A 25,209-nucleotide genomic window follows, 5' to 3' on the forward strand; every position below is an offset into this window, starting at 1 on the left:
CGCTTGCTTGGCGCCTCGTGGAATATGTCAGTTTCTTCTTTTTTTCATCCGATCGTAGACTGGTTTCCTTCTTTCTTTCCCCAGGAGCTTTCGTTACCCTGGATCCAAAAACTTCATCTCGCTGGGAGTCATAGTCACCGATGGTTGGCTCACACACGAACTGTTGTTCTTCGTGATGTTGTAGGCTTCTACCATCTCTCGACATGTTTGGTCGTGGTGTTGAAACAATATACTGGTGTTTTCGAAGCGTGGTTCGCAACCGCAATTTCTGCAATGTATCGCTAGATGTGAATTAGCGGTGCCTTTCAAGGAGCTACGGTGCTCTCTTAGTCGGATGTTTAAGCACCGGCCAGTCTGCCCGATATACCAGTGCCCACAAGCGAAGGGAATGCGGTAAACCACGCCTTTTACGCACGACACGAACTTTATCCCATGCTTTACCTTACATGTGTATTCTGATCTTGCTTTCCCCTCCCTGCGTGCACGTACAGCGGAACATAATCTACTTAGTTTGTTTTGGGCTGAAAAAACAACGTTCACCTCGTATCTGGACGCGACTTTTTTAAGTTCGTGCGAAATGCGGTGAAGATAAGGAATGACTGAAACTTTCTTTTTTTTTCTTTTTTAACTGGTTCTTCCAGCATGAAATCGGAACTATTCTTTACGATTTTTATTAAACTATCGAATGCTGATGAAATAATTGAGTCTGGGTATCCTGAATCCCCAATCCTTTGAATCTGGGAAGTGAAGCTAACGCCTCCACTACAATGCATGCGAGTGCATCTTCGCATGGTTGCAAGTCTCTTTTTTCATCTGGCTCCCGCCTTCTTTTTAACCTGGTTTCGTGAGATCGTTGTTTAGTTTAGATTTTATTTTGGTTCGTGTATAACGCGGGTTAACTACTACAAGATTGGGATGTTAAATAACATTTTGTGAATGCAAACACTCCCCCATTTTTTTTTCTCATTGCAGTCTGCACTGCGGTTGTACGAGATCGAGATTCACGTATTTTCCCCAACGAGCTTGAGTTTTACCTTAGAGCGGTAAACCGGAACCCACTGCCTTCAGCGAAAATGGCACCCCCCCCCTCCCCCCCCCCCCCCCCCGATTGCCGCCATCTTGCCTGTTTGCCACATTAGTGATCACGTGACGTTAAGGTGGCTGCCCCCAGAGGTGGGCCAGATCAGATTGGCCAGAGCACGGTCTGCAGATGGGCACTCTGGGGATCTCGAATGGAACCGAGTTATACTGGCGGATCAAGTCACGTGACAAGACAGATACAGCAATGCTGTACGCGGGTAGGTTTTCGAACGCAAAGTGCACAAGACCTTCACCCAGGAGTGAAATAGAAGCTGCGTTATATTTACTCGCACCTCCTGCACCGGTGCAAAAAAGTGTAGGGCAGTCTGCATCCGGGTGTGCATTGAGATACGACCAGAAGCACACCGCCCTATACTTTTCTACACCGGTGCAGGTAAATCGAACGCTGCTCCCTCCTGGGTGAAGGTCTCGTACCCGTTGCGTTCGAAAACCTGCCCGCATCCAGCATTGCCGCATCTGTCTTGTCACATGACTTGATCCGCAGGAATACCTCAGATCCATTCGAGTAAGATTGGAACGCAGCCCCAGAGTGTCCATCTGCTGGCCGCGATCTGGCCAATCTGATCTGGCCCACCTCTGGGGGCAGCCATCTTAACGTCACGTGATCACTAATGCGGCAAACAGGCAAGATGGCGGCAACAGGGGGGGGGGGGGGGTGCACTTTTTGGCCGCTGGTTTACCGCTCTAAGTTTACTCAAGCTCGTTGATTTTCCCACAGCAAATACAGTCCAATCAACTGCAAATTTTATGAGAGGAGATTCAGCTCCTAATCGTGAAAAGCAACGGTGCCGCATTCTGTAATGTTTAGCACAACCAAGCAAACGTTAAGTGCGGCTTGATAGCCGATGTTGTACTTTGAAAAAGCTTTTGCATACCCCATCACTTAAAAGGTAATCAAAACTGCATTCGACTGTATGACATTTGTTTTCGGAAAATGCTTGTTGAACCGCGACGCCGCCTGCAAGCAAGATTATATATCTTGACCACCACTTTCGATCACTTTCTAGTCCGGACTCCGAAGCTCCAAGGTAAATGACAAAAATATTTTACGGGGGACGTCAAAATGCCTTTGAAAATGTTTTCACGTCTTGAGGAACTCGCGTCACGGACGTAAAGAAAATATATGTCAAATTATTTTGAATGTGGACGTCGAAATAGTCACCACCTTAGAAAAATGCGGAGGGGGAGAAAATTGGCTTAGAAGGGCGAGGGGATGAATCCTACCTTTGGTTTCTAGGCTAGGTGGCGCAAGCTACCGCCCCTTATAAAGGGTACAGCCATTAGCATCCATCCATTCATCATCCATCCGTTAACTCGGGACACCAACTTGAGCGGTAAAGTTTAGTGCTCGGTAATACCGCGTTTAAATAAAATGCTAAAAAGGGCCAGGGGGTAGGGGGTACACTGAGCGATGTGTCGCTCAGTGTACCCCCTAAACTTGCGTTAGATTTTTTTTTTTTTTTCGCAAAGCATTTCTTGCGTAAAAATTAAGCGCAACGACGATGTCCAGCGTAAAGTGCGTAAATTAGGTTCACCGTTTACGATTAACTGACGCTGCTGTACTATTGAAGTGGCGTTACTTTGAATGTACATACAACCATCGAGGTATCAAATCAATAATTGTTGACTCCGTAGTTTGTTCTTTTCGTTGGCGAAATGGTGCATAGAAAATGGGATAAACATCCTATATCTCTCCGGCGTGGTCTAAAATTGTGAGTAGAAGCCTTTTTTTTTTTGCCTGTCTTCGATTTATTTTAATAACAGTGGTCCGGGGTTCTCCCTGGTTACCGTGTTTGCCCAAACGGCACTGTAAGGTTGCAAAGTCATATACCAGTGGAGAGATGAGCTCCAACAGGAGCAGTACGGCGACATTTGACGGCCGAATTTACAAGAATATATCGAAATCTTCAGAGAACAGGGTTATACTTCCAAGACTACTGCAAGGTATGCTCGTCAAACAACTCGCTATTCTTACGTGCTGACATCACCGGAAGGCCGTACAGGGCAAGCGACCTCAAGGATGCCATATTGTCTATTGTTCATCGGAAGGACGTCCTGGGCTTAGGCCAGTATCAAATGAAACACGCATGAATGGTGACCTTCGGAAATGCTGCTGCAAAGCTCAAGATCAAAGCATACGAATAGTTTATTATCAAAAGAAAGAAGCGCGTAGTAATTGATGCATGAAAAGAAGAGATCAAGCTGAAGCTTTTATGGCTGCCTATTCTTATGCCAGACTCCGAAGGAAGGAAGGTCCTAGAGCCGTTCGGGACAGTCAAGGACACGAGAGGAGAAACGTAGAGATTTTCAGGGCTCGAGGATCTTGAAAACAACAACCCGAGAAGTGACCCTCGTCCTGAAGCAGGTTGTGGCGGTGTACAAGATACCGCTCTCTTGAATGTGTACGGGTCCAATACGCTCGTCGTCATATCCAGAAGACCACCGCTCTGCCTGAGGTGAAAGGGAATCGGGCCCATCTGCCGGCAATGCTGCAGTCCTCGCTGCACGCAGTGCTCGAGATTGGTCACACAAATAAGAATTCGTAGTGACGTACTAATCATGGCGAACACATCATGGATGTGAAGGAAATGTTCATGAAGTCGACGGGACGCAAGCGGAGGTGGACCCAGCAATCCAAAACAAGGAATTTCTTACAACCTCAACGAAAGTTCATTGGAGGAACAAGGGTGCAACGTAAGCACCTCCCCAAAACCCCACCAAGAACCAGGAGAGGCTACTGCAAGCCAAAGAAAACGGCTGAGAAAGCAATCCCTGCAAACCAAGAAGGTGACCGAGACTAATAAAAAGGAAGAACATCAGTACAAAAGAGCTAAGGTTGCTGTCAACGAGAACTTGACGGAAGATCCGGAAGCCATGAATAGGGAGTTTTCGTAGATCGTTTTCGCCGTCCCGCAATGCTCTCCGCAACCCACTACGATACCCGGAGCTCTACAGTCAAAGCCATCGGCGCGCAGGCGCAGTGGCGGCTTCTTCGTTGCGGAGGGCTTAGCGGAGGGGGAAACGCGGTCTACGAAAACCCCCTAATATCCCAGTGGACTCTACCGAGCCGCAAATATGGCTGAAACCCAAAAAGCAGCGGGTGGAGCCAAAATTCAAAAATAGAAAAACAACCTCCCCGACAGCCTCCAAACTATGACAAAACCACGTATATAAGGCTTCTCACGACCACCCAGATAAGTCCGTTCACTATTTCCACCACAAATGTGCGAAAGATAAATTTGAGAAAAAAAACAAAAGCAATACCATATATTTTTTTTTCGTTTCGTACAAAAATACAACAGCGATGTTGTGACCCTGCAAGAAATAAAAGCATCTTAACAAAATACCTTATTTTCGACATGCAGCTTGCGGATGGTGTTCTACGATCTCTTTCCCTGCCCTGCTGTTGATTATTCTGCAGGGTGTGCAATTCTCTTTCAGAAAGATCTAACGTACAAAATGTGTAATATTTTCGAAGGGTCTGACTATCGTGGTCGTCTAATGGTAGCTAACGTTTTTTTGCAAGATCAGCCCCGGCGCATAATTGTTGTGTACGCATGCAATAACGCAGCGCAAAGGGAAAGCCTTTTCTGTCAAGCTAGAATTCACGCCAACACAAGATTTAACGTGATTCTGCTTGGGGAGTTCAATTGTGTGTTAAATAAGAAAGACAGAGTTGCATCAACAACCATCGCAGATTCAAGCGCTGAAGTTCTAAAATCAATGGTTCATTACTGCGAACTGATAAATTCTGCAACAGATCACTCACACTGTTTCATACACTTTCAAATAGTCTTCTTATGCCCGTTTAGATAATATATATATCTGGGTCAGTCAGTACCGCACTAAGCAACTACAGCGTGATCCCCGCATTCTTTTCTAATCCCTGCATGGTTCAAGTGCGTGTAGGTATAAAACACCACAGAAAAATAGAAAACAACCGTCTTGGTCTCTTTGGAAACTGAATAAAAGGCTTCTTGAGAATGACGACTTCATAAAAGGCGTAGAATCAAGTGCAAGAGACACTTGAAAGCACCAAAGAAGGCTGGTTTCAGAAATGGGAAACTTTTAAACGAGAGATAAGAAAAGTGGCAATAGAAATATCATCCACTGTGGCGTATCATGAGAAAATACAAGAAAGGCCTCTGAACAATGACATCCTTTAAGTGTACCGTTAGAGTGCCAATTAGTGCCCGGAAAATGTAAAAATGACGTAAAGCATATAAGAACAGAAATTAAAGAACACGATAAAATACGATATGAAGGCTCTTGTGTAAGAATGCGTACTTTAAAATTAATAGAAGGAGGGCAACCAACAAAAAAGATTCCTGAACGCGGAGAGAAAATATATATAAAAAAACGACTACATTAAACGAAAATGGTTGCGTACTGAACGATGAGAAGGAAATAAAGATTCCTTTTTTTCGTACTACGAAAGTTTATTTGCTTCTAGCCCACATTCTGTACCCACCGAAATGCAGGACTCACTTTTATTGGAGCTACCAAAACTTGAACCAGAGATGAGTAATATACTAAATACGCATATTGACATGGCTAAGTCGAACTGAATATAAAGGTAATTAAGACGGGGAATGCCCCAGGACCAGACGGTTTACCAGCCAGCCTTTACAAAAAACAAAAAAAATGTAAGCAAGAAACTTGCACCAATGCTCTTAAATATTTTCATGGAATCATACCGAAAGGAATGCTTAACTCCATTGTTTCAGAAAGCACACACAGTGCTGATTCCGAAGTCTAAAGATCTGGACAAGAGTAAACGAGTAGACGGCTATCGACCAATTAGCTTACTAAACTGTGACTACAAAAGTTTTGCAAGGGTACTCGCCGGACGTTTACAAAGCGTGATATTGATATTAGTTGGATACCATATCAGGACGTGTTCCATCAAAGGGCGAAATATACAAACGAACCTCCAGATCGTACGGTCCATAATAGAGATATGCCAACAAACAAAAGAATCAGCAGCTATTCTACAACTTGATCTGGCTAACCGCCAAATTCAGAAACCTCACTCGAACTACACTCAAACTGAAGGGCCCCTCCACTTCCTCGAGGAAGGCGCGAGGGCCGGCGCTGGCCAATCGCGACGGCGGATCCATCCTCGGGATTGGCCAGCGCCGGCCCTCGCGCCTTCCTCGAGGAAGTGGAGGGGCCCTTGAGTTTGAGTGTAGTTTGAGTGAGATTTCTGAATTCGGCGGTAAATCCTTCGATAGAGTTCAACACTCCTTTCTTTTTTATATTCTACACATATACAAGAAAGAGAAAAACTTATGCGTGGAATCAAACTTTGTTACACTCAAATCTCAACGAAGCTAATCAAATTTAATCCAACATTCAAAGACATACAACGCTCGGTCAGACAAGGATGTCTTATGTCCCCACTTTTTTTTTGACCTCTATCTTGAGTCCCTCTGCAGAAACATCATAAACTATAACCAGGTTCAAGGTTTTGGTTTTTACAGCTGCGAAATCAAAAATTCTCTCCTACGCTGGCGACCATGTGCTAGTGTTAGTGTGTTCCAACAAGCCCAGCATAAAAAACGCGATGCTGTGTGTTTCTTACTACTGTGTCACGTCCGGTGCGGCGGCAAGCAAGGACAAAAGTTGTGGCTCGTGGTGCGGGGAGCAAAAATCGACACCATCTACATTTGTGGGCATACAATGGTCTACAGTCAAGCCAAAACTCCTAGAAGTCCCTTTGAGTGCAATGGACAATCACAAAACCTCTATAGTACACTGAAAAAAAAAATTAAAGAAACGTTAAAACAGCGGTCATTATGTGGAGCTTAAAGGGATGCTGAACCGAAATCTGGACCCCACAAAACACGCGGCAAAAGCGTGCAATGGGATGGTATACAAACATCAAACCATCACTCATACAGCGATATCTAGAACGGATGACCGTATTTTCAAAAAAAAAAAAAAAAAAAAAAAAGGAGGCGTATTTGACAGAAATGTTTACGGCATGTTTCTCCGAGAAGGAGAGGGAACGGCCTCGCGTCTTCTCCGCCTCGCTGCCTTGAGGGAGCGAAGCGTGGAGGAAACGAGATATCTCTACGTCACGCGCCTCTTCGGCCTGGTTCAATCTCGACCTCTTTTTCCGAAAATACGGCCGTCCATTCAAGATATCGCCTTACCAGTAGTGTTGTAGGGATTGTAGCGACCCGCCTAGATTTCCTGCATTTTGTTTTTGTTTGAGATCTAAATTTTGGTTCACCATCCCTTTAAGATATCTTTCTACTTTTGAAAGAGTTGCTGTATGCAACGTTTTCTTTTGTCAAAACTATTGTATCTTCTACAGGTTATATATTGCTCAAGAACAACAGTCAATGCATTTACCAGAATATTCGCGACGTTCGTCTGGAGGTCACCATACGAGCCAATAAGAAGATCAAACTTGTTTCGATGAAATCACGACGGAGGACTTGGTTTAGGTAATATTTTTGTTAGGCAACTAATCGCCAGATGGAAATTCATTGCACAGGAACAGCATACCTTTTTTAGAATTGTGCAAGCATTTCTTCTTGGCAAAATATATGGCAACACCAGGTGAAGATGCAACAACCACATGTGCTTTAATAAAATTAAGAGGATTTTATAAGGAAGTTTCGGACACATTGAACTTTCTAAGAGCAAGGTTTGACCAAACCTTTTTGGCCTCGTGCACTAAAAGAAGCTAATCTGGTATCTGCTATACTTCGTTTCAGCTTCGGTCCGAGCGCGGCCGATGTTATGAGCCGAAGGGCCAATCAAACACCTCAAAAAGCGCAGCGTCATGGCGTGCTCTCTGTGCTTGATAAGACTAGTCGGCGGAGGAGCACGCACAGGGAGAAGGCGAATACCGGCTGGTCCTATCAACTGCAGGGAGCACGCCATGACGTTGAGCCTCTTCCGCTGTTTGATTGGCCCTTCGGCTCATAACGTCGGCCGCGCTCATGGGTAAATTACTTTCAAAATGTAATTTAATTACAATTACAATTACTTAGCTCCCAAAGTAGTTTAACTACAATTACAATTACTACTACGCGAAAGTAGTTCATTACAATTACAAATTTCTTTTTAAAAGTAATGCAATTACTTTACAATTACTTATTTCTGAGAGTTACCCACGTTGGGCCATTTAACTGTAAACGAGTTATATGGCCGCTGTATAAATGTCACGCATTGTACTTTCCTTTTATGAAATTTGTTAAATGGATTATAGAACTTAATGTTTTAGAGTAATGAACTCCTGCGTTCTTATATTCTCACAAAAATAAAAACTAAATGGCGACAAAATTCACAGGTGCGAGGTGAATCTCCTTAGGGCTTATGCAAATGGTATCCAAGTCAAACCAACAAAAATAAACTTAAAAAAATAATACAAGGAAACAAATATGCAACAGTACTGGTATCATAGAACTCACGTAAAAATGGCTAATAAGAGAAACTTGTAAACGACGTCAAACATTTAAAGAATACGACAACTTACGAAAACATTTCAGCCACGATGATTCGCTGCCTCTCCCTGCCTGTAGACTTGTAACATGCCGGATGAGGGTAACCGTAGCACGCGAACTGTGGTCGCTTCCACAAAACTAGTGTCACAATAGCAGCAACTCTATTGCCAGGGATTCTGGGTTAATTCAGTGTACGGTAACACCCAAAAAGCTCCTGAGATAGATAATAAATTTAGGATCGTCATGTAGCTAATCATTAGGATAGCAATGATTGTATCGATGTTATGCGTCTCATAAAGAAGACCGATTTGAATTTAGCCATGGCAAGAGCAACCTCGAAAAATTAATGATACACTGTGAACGACTTTATTTTCGCGAATTTTGCGAATCGCCTGCGATTCGCGAAAAATAAGTCCCGCGAGTGATTCCGGTAAAATGTAAACACATTGGAATCTATATTGCGACCCCACCGCGTTACGAAAATTAGAATCCGCGAATTATTCCAAAACTGCGGCCTCTTGGACGCCTCGATTTCATGAGCTACTTGAGCGTGTTTCAGCTGGAAGATATAGACGAGCCATTAATATTATTTTGTATAACTGTAAGTATTATTGAATGTGACAAAAAAGTTGCCTACCTGCTAATGTTTCCGCAAATTGGAGGTCGCCTTTCGGTTTGTTGAATTTGTTTTCAGAGACGGTGCGGAGGGTTTGCACCTCACGATTATATTTTTTACATTGCTGCTAATCTGTTTAAAGAATTTTTCGTAACAAGAGCTCCGGCAGCCTTTCCTTTTCCATTGTAGATAAGACTGTTGCTGGTTCTCAATACACAGCAGCACTGCGCGCCTCGGGACGGTTCCACAGGCCAGGACGAGAGGACAACGCGTGGAGGGCCACGATCACCGTGGTCACGATAGCGGTGTAAGAACAAAATGCAAGCCAAGCCCTCTAAAAAAAAAAAGAAAAAGAAAAAATTCTTCAGCGAACAACAAATGTAAAAACAAGCTCCCTACAGTCTAAGGCCGCGGTTTGTAAGTTTTGGAATCTCTTCCAATCAGGCTGAGAAACGGCTGAAAGGGTTAGGTAGAGCGAACACTAAATAATGATTTATACAAAGAGGTAGACGAGGATTGGGAGAAGGAAGAGCAGTGTAGCAACAACAGTTGGAAGTAAGGCAGGGTGAGTCGTGTTAATGAAACCTGCTGCTTCTTTGCTTCTTCGCCTCGATGTTAGAGTAGCACGACTTACTGTTAGTGGTACCATCATACGAGATAGAGAAGAAGGACGTGAAAAACTCATAAATAAAAGAGAATAATTTCATGAACAAAAAAGTCCCCAAACTTGACTGAAATGTGTAAGCGAATATGCTAGCAGCGAAGACGAGTAAGGAGAACCTCGAACCTCCCCACCTCGACCGGATGATGTGATCGGAGCCAACCAGCTCGACTTTGACCCCCGATGCCCCCGTGTGGGAATGAGAAATAAGAAGGACCCCTAGAAACAGGTGCAACAGGAAGCGAACGAGACCAAGAGTCAGATTCAACTATGACAGGAACGAAAACGGACGCGAATGTAGCCCTCATTTATCAAATTATTTCTCAAATTCTTCATTAAATCGTTTTACAGTCTACCCCTTCATTCCGTTCTATCCCAACCTCTCTTTCCCATTCCTCCTTTCCCTCCTTTTGAGCAGGTTTGGATACCCACTGTCGCTTTGGCTGCACTGTCGTCTCCGTGGCCAAGGGGAAAAAGCGCCACCGCCGCAAAATCTTGCAAAAGTAATTGTAATTGTGCCTGAAATTTAGCAATTACTGATGCTAGAAAGTAATTAAATTGCAATTACAATTTCTTCTAGTCAAAAATAATTATTAAAATTACCAATTACCAGGAAAAGTAATTAAATTACAGTAATTCAATTACTGTAATTGAATTACTACCCAAGTATGGCGCTCGGACCGTAGCTGAAACCAAGTATAGTTTCATTGTTCCCAGATCCCGTATTTCGTGTTTATCCTCATGGGCCTCCACTAAATTGCAAATCGGATGTTTTAAAAAGGGTTAAACTAATGCCGTTACCACCGAAGTGTAAAACTTTCTTTTACAGATTTCACTCTCGCACCACAACTATAAAAAAGTGGCTCAACTTACGCGGGATTGAGACATACGGAAGCACTGACTGTAGACTTCGCAAATTTACCGAAACGTTCACCCATGCTTTTATACTTTGTGTCGACGCTGTATTCTTTTGGGGTGCTTTAAGACGCACGCTGAAAAAGGACTTTGTAGTGGAAGAGGCAAACCTTAACTATTTGCATTTCGCCGAACACTTCGATGCCATTCAATACATTGTAGGCGTATGAGGTCTTTACAGTTTGTGGAAAACGCGTAAAGTGGATAATGAAGAAGGTGTCGAAAAGTCATCCTGGGTAAATCTTAAAAATATATTGCCATTCCAGTAGGTCAAAGCATATTGACCGGCTGTGATGAAAATGATGAATGGAAAGATGTAAAGAGTCTTAGTCGTTTTCCTGATTTTATATAATCCATGACAACACCAGTCGATTTACAAAGTCTAATTGACACCTTCCTTTTGTGATGAGCGCTGTGTTTGTGTAAATTTTTAATATGCTGTAAACCCCTTAACGTTCGCGAGCCCTTAATTTTCGCAAATGACGCGAACTGGAAAATTTGCGAAATTTAAGGGCACGCGAAAATGATGATCCTTAAGAGTTTCAATGCAGGCGTCTGGAATTCGCGAAATTTAGTGGCCGAAATTTAGATTCGCGAAGAACTTGGGCCGCGAAAATAAAGGGTTTTACAGTATAATGTAACGCATATGTAACGCACTGCTTGTATATAATATAACGGAAATGTACCGCATTGCATATATATTGTAACGAAAATGTAACGCGTTGCTTGTATATAATATATATGTATATAATAATATGTATATATATATATATATGTATATAAAACACAAACATACAAAGTAAATGTATCAACCACACAAAAACTAGTAAGAAGAGACGTATGTTTGTCGCCACCGCTGAACATGGTCGACCGTGCATTCCTCCTGTATTCAATATTTGTGATTGGCGACGAAATCTTTGGTATGCCAATGTCAACAGTTCCCGTAATCTTTCAATGGCTATAACCTTCGCGGTCTCAGAATGGAAGATAGGCGGGTGGGACCATAGCCATTGTCACTGGAGAAGTGGATCAATAATTCCTCCTTCGAAACGATTGTTTGCGCGGCTGTGACATAAGAAAACTATAGATCTATGAGCACTGGTGGATTGTCTTTATGTTCTGAGCATTACTCTTATCATAACGCAAAGTCTCAATGGCGACGAAGACACTCTTCATTTATGCTTCGTATCAATAGTTTGTTAATCTGTTGAGCCTCCATCGTATGTTTATGGAACAAAGCAAAGAACTACCGGGAGCCATTAAACTTTATAGCGTAATGTATTGACTTGTTCTAAAAACTTGTAATCATCTTGTTAAGACGTCATAAAAAAAAACACTAACCTAGAACTGAAGTTTAGGGTGGCAACCTGAGCAAAAAATTGCTCAGGTTGCTCATCACTGTTACGCGAACTTACAAGCGAGAGAAAATCGTTTTCAGCTCGCTACCTCTTGTTGCAATTAACGCTTCTAACTGAAAGAGAGTGGTCGTCTGTTCTTGGCCCTCGTGTTTTTCTTCCTTCAAACTGAAGAGAGAAGCAGCTCACAGAAATTCGATTAGTTACGTCGAGAGCACAAGGCAAAGCAAAACGCGGCTGTAGTCGATCTTGAGAGAAGGTGAGGTGGGGGTGGGGATGGAGCTTTGTGCCGGGCCGCTCGATCCTCAGCGTCCCAGCTCGGGCATAGCCTAGGACAGTCGTTCTCAAATGGGGGCCTGTGCACCCTTTGGGGTCCTCGATGGCATCCTATGTGTTCGCGAAGCCCTGTCTCATCAGTCAAGCCCGGCAATATAACGTCTTTTTTTTTTTTCACATTGAGAAGCCACATTCCAATTTTCGGGTGAGTACTCTCGTGTGTATGTCAATGAGATAAGTGTTATTCACACTAGCAATTAGTTATATTCATTTATTAAATCATTATCATGATTAACCCGTACCTTTCTATTCCCCTCACCCTGAACGGGGTCCTCCATCATCTCCGCCTTTCTACAAGGGGTCCGCGAAACATCAGTGGTTGAGAACCACTGGCCTAGGGTACAGCTTGGGTACAGATAAAATAAACACGTGTTCTAGAACCCTCCAATTGTATAATACCATAGTGGGAGGCAGGCACGTAGCTAGGGTTTTGTTTCGGGGCGGGGGGCACCTATGACAAAATGCTGTATGAGGGGGAGGGGGGAGAGGAGGTCCCAGCAAAATTAAATATTTCGGGGGGGGGGGGGGGGGGGGGTGGCACGGGCCCCATAGCTGCCGCCGCCGCCCCCGCTCCCGCACCCCCCCCCCCCCCCTCCCCCCTGGCTACGCGCCTGGTGGGAGACCCGCTGACAGTGAAGCGTAGACAAATGCGGAACAGATCATGCCTTCACGCACGCGGTACCCACTTTGTGTATTTCAGGGAAACTTCGACCACACTGCACGATCGTGATGGTGGCGGAGGGCGACACTTCAAAAGCGTGGTGATGATAACCTCGACGTTCCGGTGTTCCGACCTCCAAGTTGTCCGACCGGCGGTTCCAAGCTCGAACGATGTCCTACCACTCAGCGCCGTGGTGGAGATACTGCCTTCTCTTCGTCTTCGCCTGCCAGTTGCTCCTTGTATGGCTTTCTCAAATCCTGCTTTCTTTTTTCTTCTTCTTTTTTTTTTTTTTGATGTCGCGGGTCCAATAATGGGATCGTGGCAATTACAAGTAATCAAAAAATCCTGTCCGTTTCGGCGATTACTATACAGCTTAGAGAACACCGACGTTCGGGGCACATCGACGATAATAAAACAGCCTGCAGTTCGCTATAGACCTTTTCTGAAAATCCCGCAATGTCTCTCGTCAACCTCTTTTTGCACCGCGCGGCGCGGAGAGTTGTGGGGCCGATCCGATGTACGCACGAGCCGGCTCGTAACGCACGAGCCGGCTCGTAAGCTCTGTGCATCCAAATTCCTTCTCTTTTACTACTGCGTGTTCAGAACACAAAGAAAAGAGCGAGCGCATTCACAACGTCAATACGCACCTTGTTATGTTATCTTTCTGCATTCTTTGTGCTTTAAAATCCCAAAATGCTGGACAAACATGAACCACTCCTTCTACTTGGGCACTCCTTCACGCGCCGTATATACATCGCATTGCCGTATAGTGTGTTTAAAAGACGATGGGAGGCGCTGCGTATTTCCTGAATGTAAAACCCCTAGATATGTTTGCGTTTGACTTGCAAGTAGAGTCAAATGCGCCAGTGCACGAGGCCCGTGCATCAAGCAGCCCTTGGAAGCTAATGGCGGCGCAGCAATGAGATGAGCGGCCCTTGGAAGCGAATGGCGGCGGAGCAGCTGCTCGTGGCACGTGTCTTGCGCATTTCCACAACAATGGTTGGCGGTACTTGTAAAAAACGTCGTTGTAAAGGGGCTTTGCCTGAATGTTCTATTAATCAAATTCATTAGAGGACCAATCACCTTGAAAAAAACGGTATGTTTACCATTTCACTGAACGCTCGCTTCATGCACCATTTTCTGCTGTTTAAATTCCTCGCAAACATGAAAAGAAAGCGCGAGTTTTTTTTTTCTTTTTCCATTTCACACTGATATTTTCGCCAGCTTAGACCTACTAACGTTGCATATAGACGCTTTGCAGCAGCTGTGCATGGACGCCGCCATAACTGACCTTCAGTTTTTGCTTCCTCTTATTTCATTTATTTCACTTCATCATTACCATAGCAGGCCAGGTTATTGCCATATTAGATTCAACTGCGTCCTTTTTCTAAAGCATCGGCCTTTGTAGAGAATCGTCAACTACTGTTTCGGTTGCTCGGCATCTCGGTAAGACAAGAGAAGGTCAGCAATGGTGGCTGTAATTTGGCGCGTGTGTAAAGCGTCTATAAGGCCGAGGGCACTTAATTTTTTTCACATTCAAGCATGCGATTGTGGCCTATTTGCGTGGGAAGAATTCTGACGCAATCTTGAGCCCGCTACAATCTTGAGCTGTATTTTGCAGTAGTTGTGGAAATAATTGTTTCTTTTTTTATGTCTAAAAAAACCTGTCTTTTATCTTACGAAGAGACTTCTGGTAACTCGCACACCTGCCCTTATTTTTGAGCGCGTGTCTCCCACAAGCAGAAAGCACCAAATTTTTTTGAAAGATCACCAACTTAAATATTTAAGAAGTTTTTATTCTGCTATTCAATATGAATGGCCGGTGAGGTAACTATTTTAGCTAAAAAAAAAAAAAAACAGTGGCCGACTCTATATATATATATATATATATATATATATATATATATATATATATATATATATATAGGGTGAAACAAGGAGACGCCAGGCTCTTTAAATCGACCGGAAAATTCGGTTTCTTAACCTATCGCGCTACGATTTTGTGCAGCGTTGCCCACAGATGGTGCATTTTTTCTTGTAAAATTTGCGAAGAGCGAACTTACCTGAGGAAAACGTGAAGAAAGAAAAAGGCTTAGCTCCTATGGAAACGCAGCGACGCCACCGGTCTACAAACAACACGGCGCCGTTTCGCACGGGAGACAAGAGATGGCGACGCGACAAACGTTGCCAACGAACGAGCATAAGGCGCCGAGAGCAGGCCTTTTTAGCAGACGATCTTCTCGACTCAAAAGCGGCGCGCGTTCCGCAGGCGGCGGCAGTCGCAGAAACAAAAAAGACAGGCGCGGTCACAGCAAAAAACTGCAGTTCCTTGTCTGCTAAAGACGCCGGCTGTCGGCGTCGTCTGCTCGTTCGTTGGCGGCAGTTGGCGTCGCGACCGCTTGCGCCATCTCTTGTCTCCCGTGCGAAACGGCGCCGTGTTGTTTGCAGACCGGTGGCGTCGCTGCGTTTCCATAGGAGCTAAGCCTTTTTCTTTCTTCACGTTTTCCTCAGGTAAGTTCGCTCTTCGCAAATTTTACAAAACAAAAAAAAAAGCACCATCTGTGGGCAACGCTGCACGAAGTCGTAGCGCGATAGGTTAAGAAACCGAATTTTCCGGTCGATTTAAAGAGCCTGGCGTCTCCTTGTTTCACCCTATATATATATATATATATATATATATATATATATATATAAAGAAATTAGTAATAGTAGTAACCTTAAGAATGAGCGTCTAGCCTGCATGCACTTCTGCATTCGGTACAGGGCTCGGTGCTGGGACTTGAGTTCCACGGAAACTACCCGGCATTCGCACCAGCAGGGAATAGGAGCGACGATCAGATGGAGAACGCCACCTGCTCGATCCGTGGCGTGCACCTCGACATCGATCATTTCAAGAAGAAAGCCGCCGTCGACTGCTACATGTACACCAACGGCCTCCGCCCCGAATTCCAGGGCAAGTAAGTCACAGGCAAAAGCCGCTGCGTCATTTTTGTATAAAATAAAATGCGATACCTTACAAAAATGTTTATCTACTTTCTACAGTTTTTCTATAAAAAATAGTCTATAGAGGATATATATATTTAAAAGAAAATCTATCCACTTTTCTATCCATTATCTATAGCTTTTTGGCCGCATCTTCTATAGACCTTAATTTTCGTGAAAAAAAAATCCTGAACCTTAATTTTAGGTGAGTCAAAATACATACATTGAAACACGGACTTGCCACTTGCCTTATGCACATACGCAGATATCACAAATACACACGCCACTTATAACAGTAGTAATTCAGTAGTGTTGACTGCTCCACCGCCATATATATACCCTGCATTTGGAAGGCAATCATTTGAATGAGGACCACCCAGAAGATAAAAAAGATTACAAGTATGGCGCTTTTTTCTCGCCATTAATTTATACTAAATGTGATTTATAAGGGTTAGTGAACTCTGTCTGCAACTATGACGCATTGCAAAAAAGCAATAATTATTTCACGCAGTCGAAAAAATTGTGCAAGGGAGTTCCAACTGGGTGTAATACCGCTTCCCCATACTGCATCTTATTATTGTATCAAGTCTAGTCTATAGAAATGTGATATAAATATGGTGTCAGAAAGCCTATTGAGACGTGGTGATAAAAATTAAATAGCACTTTTATTATCCATACTCTTTAGAGTTTGGTTGAAAAAAAGTCTATAGAATATGCATTGAAAATTGTCGATCCGACGTGACCGGATAGGAAGTTGAAAGAGTCGTTAAAATCTGGATAAGATTTATGCAGACTGCCTCAAATGTATTTTGTAACAAATGTGAAACCAAAAACACAACTAAATTTTTAAAAAAATACAGAAAGGAGACCATTCTATTATTGGAAACATGACAGGCGGAGCAAAACTACATGCGAAATGCAGTGAAAGCACATCTATAATTGAGACGCACGTAATTTTTTTTTTTGTCTTGTTCGACTTGGGTAAGTGACAAGCAGACGCGCAGAAACTTTCTAAAGTAGTTATTCATGCAGCCGTATTTCCAGTTCGTTTTCTCCTAATTAATATATTCTAAATTTATTTTTTAAACACTGTGTCCTTAAGAAAATTGGGTTTGTGTGTATGTTTATACAGCATGAACTTTGTCTCAACGGGCGACTTGTATCTCAGCTGTAGAGGAGGAATTTAGCCAGTGCATTACAACCGCTAGTCTGGGGTATTTAACGTGCACCACGCAGTGGTGATACACGACTGCACGCCGGTACGATGCTCATCCAGATCGAAATGGGCAGGGGTGGGGATTGAGCCCAGGATCCCTGGGTTCTGCAGCGCGAGCTTTCGCTCCACGTGCTCCGAGCTGGTGTGCGCTAGCCCACTCGACCCTGTGTCTTTAAAGATCTTTACAACTATACTCCGTTTCACCTTATGTTGTACCGCAGCGAAGGCTGGAAGCGCGAGCTCATAGCGTTGACGGCTGCCCTTCCTGCACGAGAGCTTGTGCCGCCGAGATCTGCCCCAGAGCAAGGAGCTTGCGCTTACAGCCTTTCCTGCGGTACAACATAAGGTGAAACAGAGTATAGAGCTTCCTAGTGAGTTGAGTTAGGAACTGAAAATGTTGTCCTTTCTTAATCAAGTCTGATTTGTTCGAGCAGTAAAAAGCCTCACGTTTCGTCGATCATTCGTAAATGACTGACCTATTAGACACTAACGTTTTATGATTGATAAATCAATATATCGTGAAGACCTGAGTTCATAATATAACTAAGCAGAGTATTCTGACTTACTCTAGATTTTGTGTTATGAGACCCAGTAGACCACGTTTTTATATATAATCAAGTAAATTGCCTGAACGATATCAAAATATTCTGGCGGGCTAGGTGGTTATAGACGCTTTGCAGCAGCTGTGCATGGGCACCGCCATAACTGACCTTCATTTTTGTTTCCCCTTATTACGTTTACTTCACTTCATTATTACCATAGCAGGCCAGGTTATTGCCATCATAGATTTTATTCTGTCTTTCTCCACAGCATTGGCTTTTGTGGAAGCTCGTCCACACCAATTTCAGTGGCCCAGTATCTCGGTAAAACAAGAGAAGGTCAGCGATGGCGGCTGTATTCTGGCGCGTGTGTAAAGCGTCTATACATACTAAATTACAAATAGCGCCAAGGCAAGGACATTCCAAGAAGTGGACAGGACAGGCGCTAACTCACAAGTGACGGTTTTATATAGAACGAGAAAGAAGAAGGTGAAGGTGCCTGAACGATGCTGGCGTGAGCGCATATCTAACTCTCTCAGATCATAATATTACTTAACGATTTATTTGCACGACCACTCCCTATACTACTTTGTGTCGCATATCCTATAACACGCTAGATGGAAGCGTCAGAGACGTATACTTTTCTAGCGTTTTATTTGCAATAGAACTCGTGCATTTGAAAGAGCATTACTGTCATGTCTCATTAATATGGACACGTCCGTTCCCGTAAATAATCGTCCATAATGAGAGTTGTGCATAATAACGAGACAAAAATGCCCGTTTTTTCCCATTTTTCCCCGAATGTGGTGTCCATATAGCGGGGTGTCCATATTAACGGGGTCAATAATGCATGGTGACAGCATCTTCCACAGTGATTCATTTCTTCCACGGAGTATATTATGGCATAGATTAATTTAGGGCGCCTTCGTAGTAGCTTAGTGTAGCAAACTGTAGCCAACTGTAACCAACAGACCGATCTCACTAAGCGTTCCGCGCGCGCGTGACGCCGCCATAACTCTATAGTTCACAGGAGGCACGTGCCGGTGCACGAAACAGCTCGTGTCGTCTCGTGCTCTGCTCGGGCAGAGCCACTGCGGGGTTGTCGCGGGTGCAGAAAGACTACAGTTTTCAGGATGCTTGCCGGCAGCGGTGGCGCAACAAAGCTGGCTGGTGTAGAGTGCCTTCATACACACGCGCGCTTTTGCTTGAGTGGTGACATCTCAGCCATTTTTCCGCCCATTTGTATTTTTATGCATTTTGAAGTGCGCGCAATCCGGTGTCACTCAGCTCGAGCGCGTAGCTTTGGCTATTACATAGGCGCCATTTTACCGCCCAAGTTGCGCACCAAGTGCGCGAGAGCGTCACGCGCTGGCAGATTCAGGGCAACAATGGATGTCTTCACCCTGAGACAGACAGACATGTAGGCACCCTAGGCTGGTGAGATATGTCTATTGTAGCTAACGACCGGACGGTCTGTTAACAGAAAATATTTCATGTGGCATGTATGTTGATGTTTGTCGCTCCCCGTGACGTTCGTTCGACGGCCACCACTGGTCAAGCGTGACCAAATTATGGGTTAGGATTCATGAACGACGGAATTAAGATTCGATCTCATTCTCAAACTTTTCTCCGCGTTTGTTTTCGGGAACTGGACGAACAAAGAGCGCGCGAACCAAGTTGCGTCTTTTCACGCCTTACCTGGCGCATTCGTCGTTGGTTCTGAACGGCACTTTTCATTTCAGGGTGTGCTACAACGTCCGCTTTCCTAAAATCTGTCTCAACTGCAAGCTGACTCCTACCAACGAGTCCCAGTGCTACCTGCCAGACATCAACGACGAGACCAGCCCTCTGTTCTTGGCGTTCCGCACCAAAGCCATCGGCCGACTTTGGGCCAACTGTGTTCGCCAGGCGATCGCTTGCTGTCGGTACATGCGCCAGGCGCCCCAAGTATTGAGTGAGTATACTTTTTTTTTTATTTCCTTCCGCAAGAAGCATCCCAATAATCGCACTCTGCTAACACCGCCTCAAATAATCAAAACCGGCGAGCAGACTCCTCTACCTCCACGTAATGTCATAACACGTGAATGGCGCTAACTCACAATTGGCCCTGAGCCCGACGCTTTGATCGGACACGAGGACCTGCCGAACGACGGCGCAGCCCTCGTGTACTACCCTCGACGTGACTGTGATGACGTCGAAATGCTAGTGCATGGGCTTTGATTCTTCTAGGACTCTGCGCGCTGTGAAACGTGCACTGATTGTGCGCGGTAGCTCTTTCCCGCTGGATATCAACCGGTGTGCAGGCGTCCACAGCCAACCCACAGCCCAGTCGGCATTTCTAGCTTTGATGCTAAGTGCTGGAAAGGCGTACATACTTGGGGACAACTTTCAGTGGCAACGGAGCCAAGGCTACTAGCCGAAATGCGTCATGACTATACGCGCACCATGCATAGTTCGCCAATATAATTTTTTTCTTTCATATTTAATAACTTCAGTTTATTTTAAGCAAGAAGTCCCAAAGGCCCGATTAGCAATGACGTTACCACAGTAGCGGTGGGTGTCAAGAAAGCAGCATATCCGGTTTTGAGTTCGATTTTCCCGCCGTTCGTCTCACTCTTTGTTATTCCATTTATACGAGACGGCGCCTGCGGATCTGCATTGCTGAGTACGCCGGTACGTTTTCCACCAAGATTTCTGGATTAGGTTTACCATGGAGTGTATTAAAATGTCTCAGCACTAAATCATATCTGAATAACGCAAGCGCCGTGGGAGATCCACGGACAAGTAAAAATGAATCGATAAGATCTGTCAGTTGCTTCCAGGACGTGCAATGCGAATGATGTCGGCGAAAGCGCACGAATAAGTGAAAAACCTCGGCTTCGTTTCTGAAGGGCCCAAGACAATGCGGTGTTCACCTGGTATCGGGAAAGCGCCGTTAAGCACCGAGTAATCAGGTTACATTGTTTCAAAAGTTTCGCTCATGCGGATACGTGTCAACGCCGTCGGCAATGATCAGTAGAGCAATCACAGCCGTGGTCCTTATATCGTTGTACCACGGTCCAGCCGAGGTACAACAAAATATTCCCACTAACCAACAGTTAGGCTTCGTAGTACTTTCCAAACTGCCTGAATTTTATATTCTTTGATACCTGAAGTTGAAACAAGTTGCTAAGATACTATTTTGTGAGCTATGTGAAGAGTACAATAAAGTAAACAAAAACACGCAATTGTAAGTGATTAACTAGGGTGTCTTTTTTATAGTTGCAAACAGGCTTCGATTTTGGATTGAAGGCATTTTTTTATTTGAATCTTATGAAAAATTGTTTAAACGTCTGATGGCTAGAATTTATTACACTTTATTACGGTATGATATAGTAGCTTACAGGTTTCTATCCTGCCTAGAGTTTCACTCTAAACTTGTTTGCGGGAATCACTGTTCATGACGACCTTCTTTGTTCACCAAATATTTTGATTGCTGAAGCGTAGAACGGCGGTTTGCACCAAGGCGAACAGAATTTAAACTTTTTTTAAAGAACTAACTGCAGAGTAACACATGTGCAGAATTTCCGCACCCCTTTAGCTTTGGCTTCACTACCACAAAAAGTTGCTCCCCTTCTGCCGCCCATAAAGTCATACCCAAACGGTGGACGGGCACTTGCCATGGTTTCTCGTTTAAGTATATATGGCACGACCAATTCGTTGTTTTTCAGCGTTGGGCTGAGGTAATTAAAATTTGTTTTTGTCACGCCTATTTACGACATAACCTCTCTCTCTCTCTCTTCATCTCTTTTGTTTTGTTTTTGAAGAAGAAAAGCAAGTGGAAAAAATAACGAGCGGTTAGTTGGTACGTTTGGTGTGGGCTCTGTTCGGTTGCCAACGTGATGAGCTCACGCCTGGCGAACAGGGATTTTTTCCAAGCATGCTAATCGTCTGTTTGAAGAAGCCTTAAGCCATGGTCTTATACATCATACAAAAGACAGTTTTGCATACAGATTCGAACGCGAGTCACCGCGATATCCGTACTTCGAATGCCGCATGGCAATGAGTTCAAGAAGAAAACTTGCCACGCGGCATTCGAATCACAGATATTGCGGCGACTCGTGTTTACAGACTGTCTTTTCCATGATGTATTGGCAGCGGGACCCTGGCTTTAGGTTATTCGCTTTATTTTCTCCTACGACCTGATATACAGTTCAGCAAATGTGGACATTGACCATACTCTGTTTTTTACGACTTGCAATAGATGATTCTGGATTTTGATGGCAGGAACGCTTGTTCCTCGGCTAAGTCTCACTCAACTCAAAAGCCGGGAACGATTAATATTTCTAATTGGTTTTAAAAAAAAATAAAGCTAGTATAGCTTCTTTTTTTCCCGACAGTTTGGTCGTACCATAGAGTCGGTAGCATTTACAGTGAACAGTTTCACTGTTTATAGAATTACACAACAGATCACAATCACCACTTTAACAAACGGGCAGGCCTTCTTTAAATAACGGGCTATTGTCCGTTTTTCAAAGTCGCCAGTTCCAGTCTGTGCAGTGATTTGTGCACTCTGGGCTGGGCATTCAGAAACAGTCAGCTAGAGTGAGAGCGAAGTCAAAAGTTCATCATACTTAAATTCTGTGTTTTGTTTTTTTCTTTCATACTCAAGATGTGCTCAAAGCCTTTAAAGCCTTTCACTGTAAGTGAATTATTATAAGGTACACACGTGCCCGTATGTTCCATAGTTCTGTCACATGGCCCGTTTGCAGTATTCTTGGTATTTGATGCCATTGAGATTCGGAAAATTTCTGCAAGTCAAGAAGCGTATAAAGAATCAATTCTGCTCGTGATTACCTCCATCAGCCCTGTTACCCTTCTAAGAAACGCCAACATTAAAATGCATGCCGTCAACGGGAAAGCAAACAAGGAGGACCGCGTGCATGGCACCCCTGCTTTGTCCGCGTTCTTGCCACGCCAAAAGTGCATCTATTTAATTGGCATATTTTACTGAACGTGTTTGAACTTCGAACGCTTTGAGTGTTGTCATAAATGTTCCCGTGACGGTGAATGCTCGCAGGGTCACTCTTAAGCCTCTCACTCTCTCTCTTTCACGCACGCACGCGCGCACATACGCACACACGTACGCACGCACGCATTCACAATTCAAGATACCGATTTTCTCTAATAGAGCTCCAGGGGTCATATTAAGGGCCCTTGACAACTTGCTTTCAACCCTCGAACAGCTGGCGTCTTCTGCAACCGCACATGGGACGGACTGGCGTGCTACGACGACACCGCCGCCAGCACCAACGTGTCTAAAGTGTGCCCCAGCCTGTTGTACATTTACTCCCAACCGCACTGCGAACGTAAGTGTGGCTTCCCAGGCATGGACGTATGTACTAGTACATCTTTAGGAGGCGAGTGTGCAGTTCCTCAGGTTCGGGTCTGTCTCGTCGGTGCAGATTACTCGACGCGTTGGTGCCACAAGAACGGAACGTGGTACAAGCAGCTCAATCAAGAGCGCACTTTTTACAGCAGCTGCGCTCCGAAACCTTGGGTAAGTTGATCCACTTGCCGATTAATCTCGCATATTATTTTTTTTTTGTTGTTCTTAAATCTCGCCAAGCCTGATTTACCTTTCATGTATGGTCTTGGCCTACTCAGGAAATTTCGGGTTTCATCATTGGCGGTAAAAAGTCTGGAATTGCTGTCGTTTTTGTTCTTCCATTTCAAACTGCGCTTTGTTTTGCTGCTCGATTTCCGTGCCTTTTCCATCGCGAAAATTTTACAGTAGCAGCAATTTTATTTTATCGTTGTCTCGAGTTCTCCCATGTGCGTGAATATATTTATGTGTTTTACTGAAAGACCTCCCATGTCATCCATTCGTACAGCGATAAAATGTGTCGACAATAAAAAAGGTAAAAAAAACGCATTATTCACTAATCTGCAGAAATTTTACCAAACTCAGTATCACGCACTTCACGTATTTATCGATGGCTTATATTGCTGCAATGTCCGAAGCCTCGTTAATTTAGTCACTTCCCATCTCGCCACAAGTGGGAGTAGAGCAAATATTGCATATGAGTGGACGACTGTGGCGTGGGAAAAAGACGATGCCACCATCGTTTTATTTATTATTTATTTCAACTGCCCTCAGGGCCACGAGCAATGCCACGTGGGAATTGCAAAGGGAAGGGGGTGACAGGTATATACAAACAAAAACAAAAACAAATTTTGAGAATGCAAATAATTACCTAAGAAACAAGTAAAATAGTGATATTGTTAAGGCAGTTTTAAACGTGGCGCCATCAAACAAAGTTACCACCGATGCTGGAAGGAGGTTCCATGGAAGTGTGGTTCGAGGTACGAATGAACTGTGAAAAGTGGTAGTTTGACACGATGGTATACGTCTATCTTGTATTGGCGATCGGGACGCGATGATAGGTAGGAGGGAGGTATTAGTAGCTTTATACGTCATGGAGGATTATGATAGATTTTGTAAAACAGACACAAACGAGAAAGTTATCTACGTGATACAAGGTTAGGTAGGTGCAAACTAGATTTTATGGATGCCACGCTAGCGGTGCGATGATAGTTAATACGTATGAAGCGAACATATCCTTTCTGAATTTTTCATATACACATTTAATATGTCAGTACCGGGGTCCCCAATTGAAGAGGCGTATACTAAGTTAGAGTGAACCAGGGTTTTATAGAGAAGTAGTTTTAGAGATAAAAAGGCGGACGGAAATTTTTGTTTAATCCTAACATACGATTGACATTACTTGTTACGTATTGAATATGCATTTCGCACGACAAGTTAGATGAAATATGAACGTCCAAGTATTTGTAGGATGAGACTTGCTGTGAAGAAGCGTAGTTTAGGTAGTAACGTGAAACATCATTATGAGCTCGAGAAACCCTCATTACTTTACATTTGTTAGTGTAAAGCTCTATATTTTTATAAGCCACACGATTCAAGCACGCGGTCAAGATCAGATAAGGAAACGGCACTTTACCCGAATGTCGTCTTGTTCTGTCTTCTCCTTCTACTAATCCCTTTGCGCCGTGTGTATTTTATTATGTGTAACGAACTAACCGGCCAGCTGATTTCGACTAAATGGCTGCTTTTGGAACAGGATTACGTCAGTGTCTACCACTACTCCATCGGCCTGCTTGCTCTGTCGGTGCTCTCGCTGATCCCGGCTCTCGTTGTGTTCAACTGGTACAAGTGAGTGGCGCTAAGATCCATATAGCTGTCGAGCGCGCGCCTGGCTACAAAATATCGAGCTGTGGAGTTGCCAACAAAAAACGAAGCTCTATTGTGGCAATATCCGGGTGTCCGTTATCGCGCGACCATATCCTTAGAAGAGCTGCTTCGTAGT

General features: G+C 44.1%; 1 protein-coding gene across 4 annotated transcripts in view; it reads left to right on the forward strand.

The window, feature by feature from the left end:
- LOC8028084 (calcitonin gene-related peptide type 1 receptor) overlaps positions 1 to 25,209 on the forward strand; it is a 71,153-nt gene that overhangs the window by 26,830 nt on the left and 19,114 nt on the right. For all 4 annotated transcript variants that reach the window (XM_029995523.4, XM_029995521.4, XM_040503833.2 and 1 more), the window contains exons 2-7: positions 13,145 to 13,344; positions 15,869 to 16,062; positions 19,585 to 19,796; positions 23,068 to 23,190; positions 23,287 to 23,381; positions 24,964 to 25,055. In XM_029995523.4, the coding sequence (XP_029851383.3) occupies positions 13,276 to 13,344; positions 15,869 to 16,062; positions 19,585 to 19,796; positions 23,068 to 23,190; positions 23,287 to 23,381; positions 24,964 to 25,055 (785 nt within the window). In that variant the 5' untranslated portion in view covers positions 13,145 to 13,275. The remainder of the gene's footprint in view (positions 1 to 13,144; positions 13,345 to 15,868; positions 16,063 to 19,584; positions 19,797 to 23,067; positions 23,191 to 23,286; positions 23,382 to 24,963; positions 25,056 to 25,209) is intronic.

This window comes from Ixodes scapularis, unplaced genomic scaffold, assembly GCF_016920785.2.
Source record: "Ixodes scapularis isolate PalLabHiFi unplaced genomic scaffold, ASM1692078v2 PGA_scaffold9__187_contigs__length_104089568, whole genome shotgun sequence".
In the NCBI taxonomy this organism is placed as follows: domain Eukaryota; kingdom Metazoa; phylum Arthropoda; class Arachnida; order Ixodida; family Ixodidae; genus Ixodes; species Ixodes scapularis.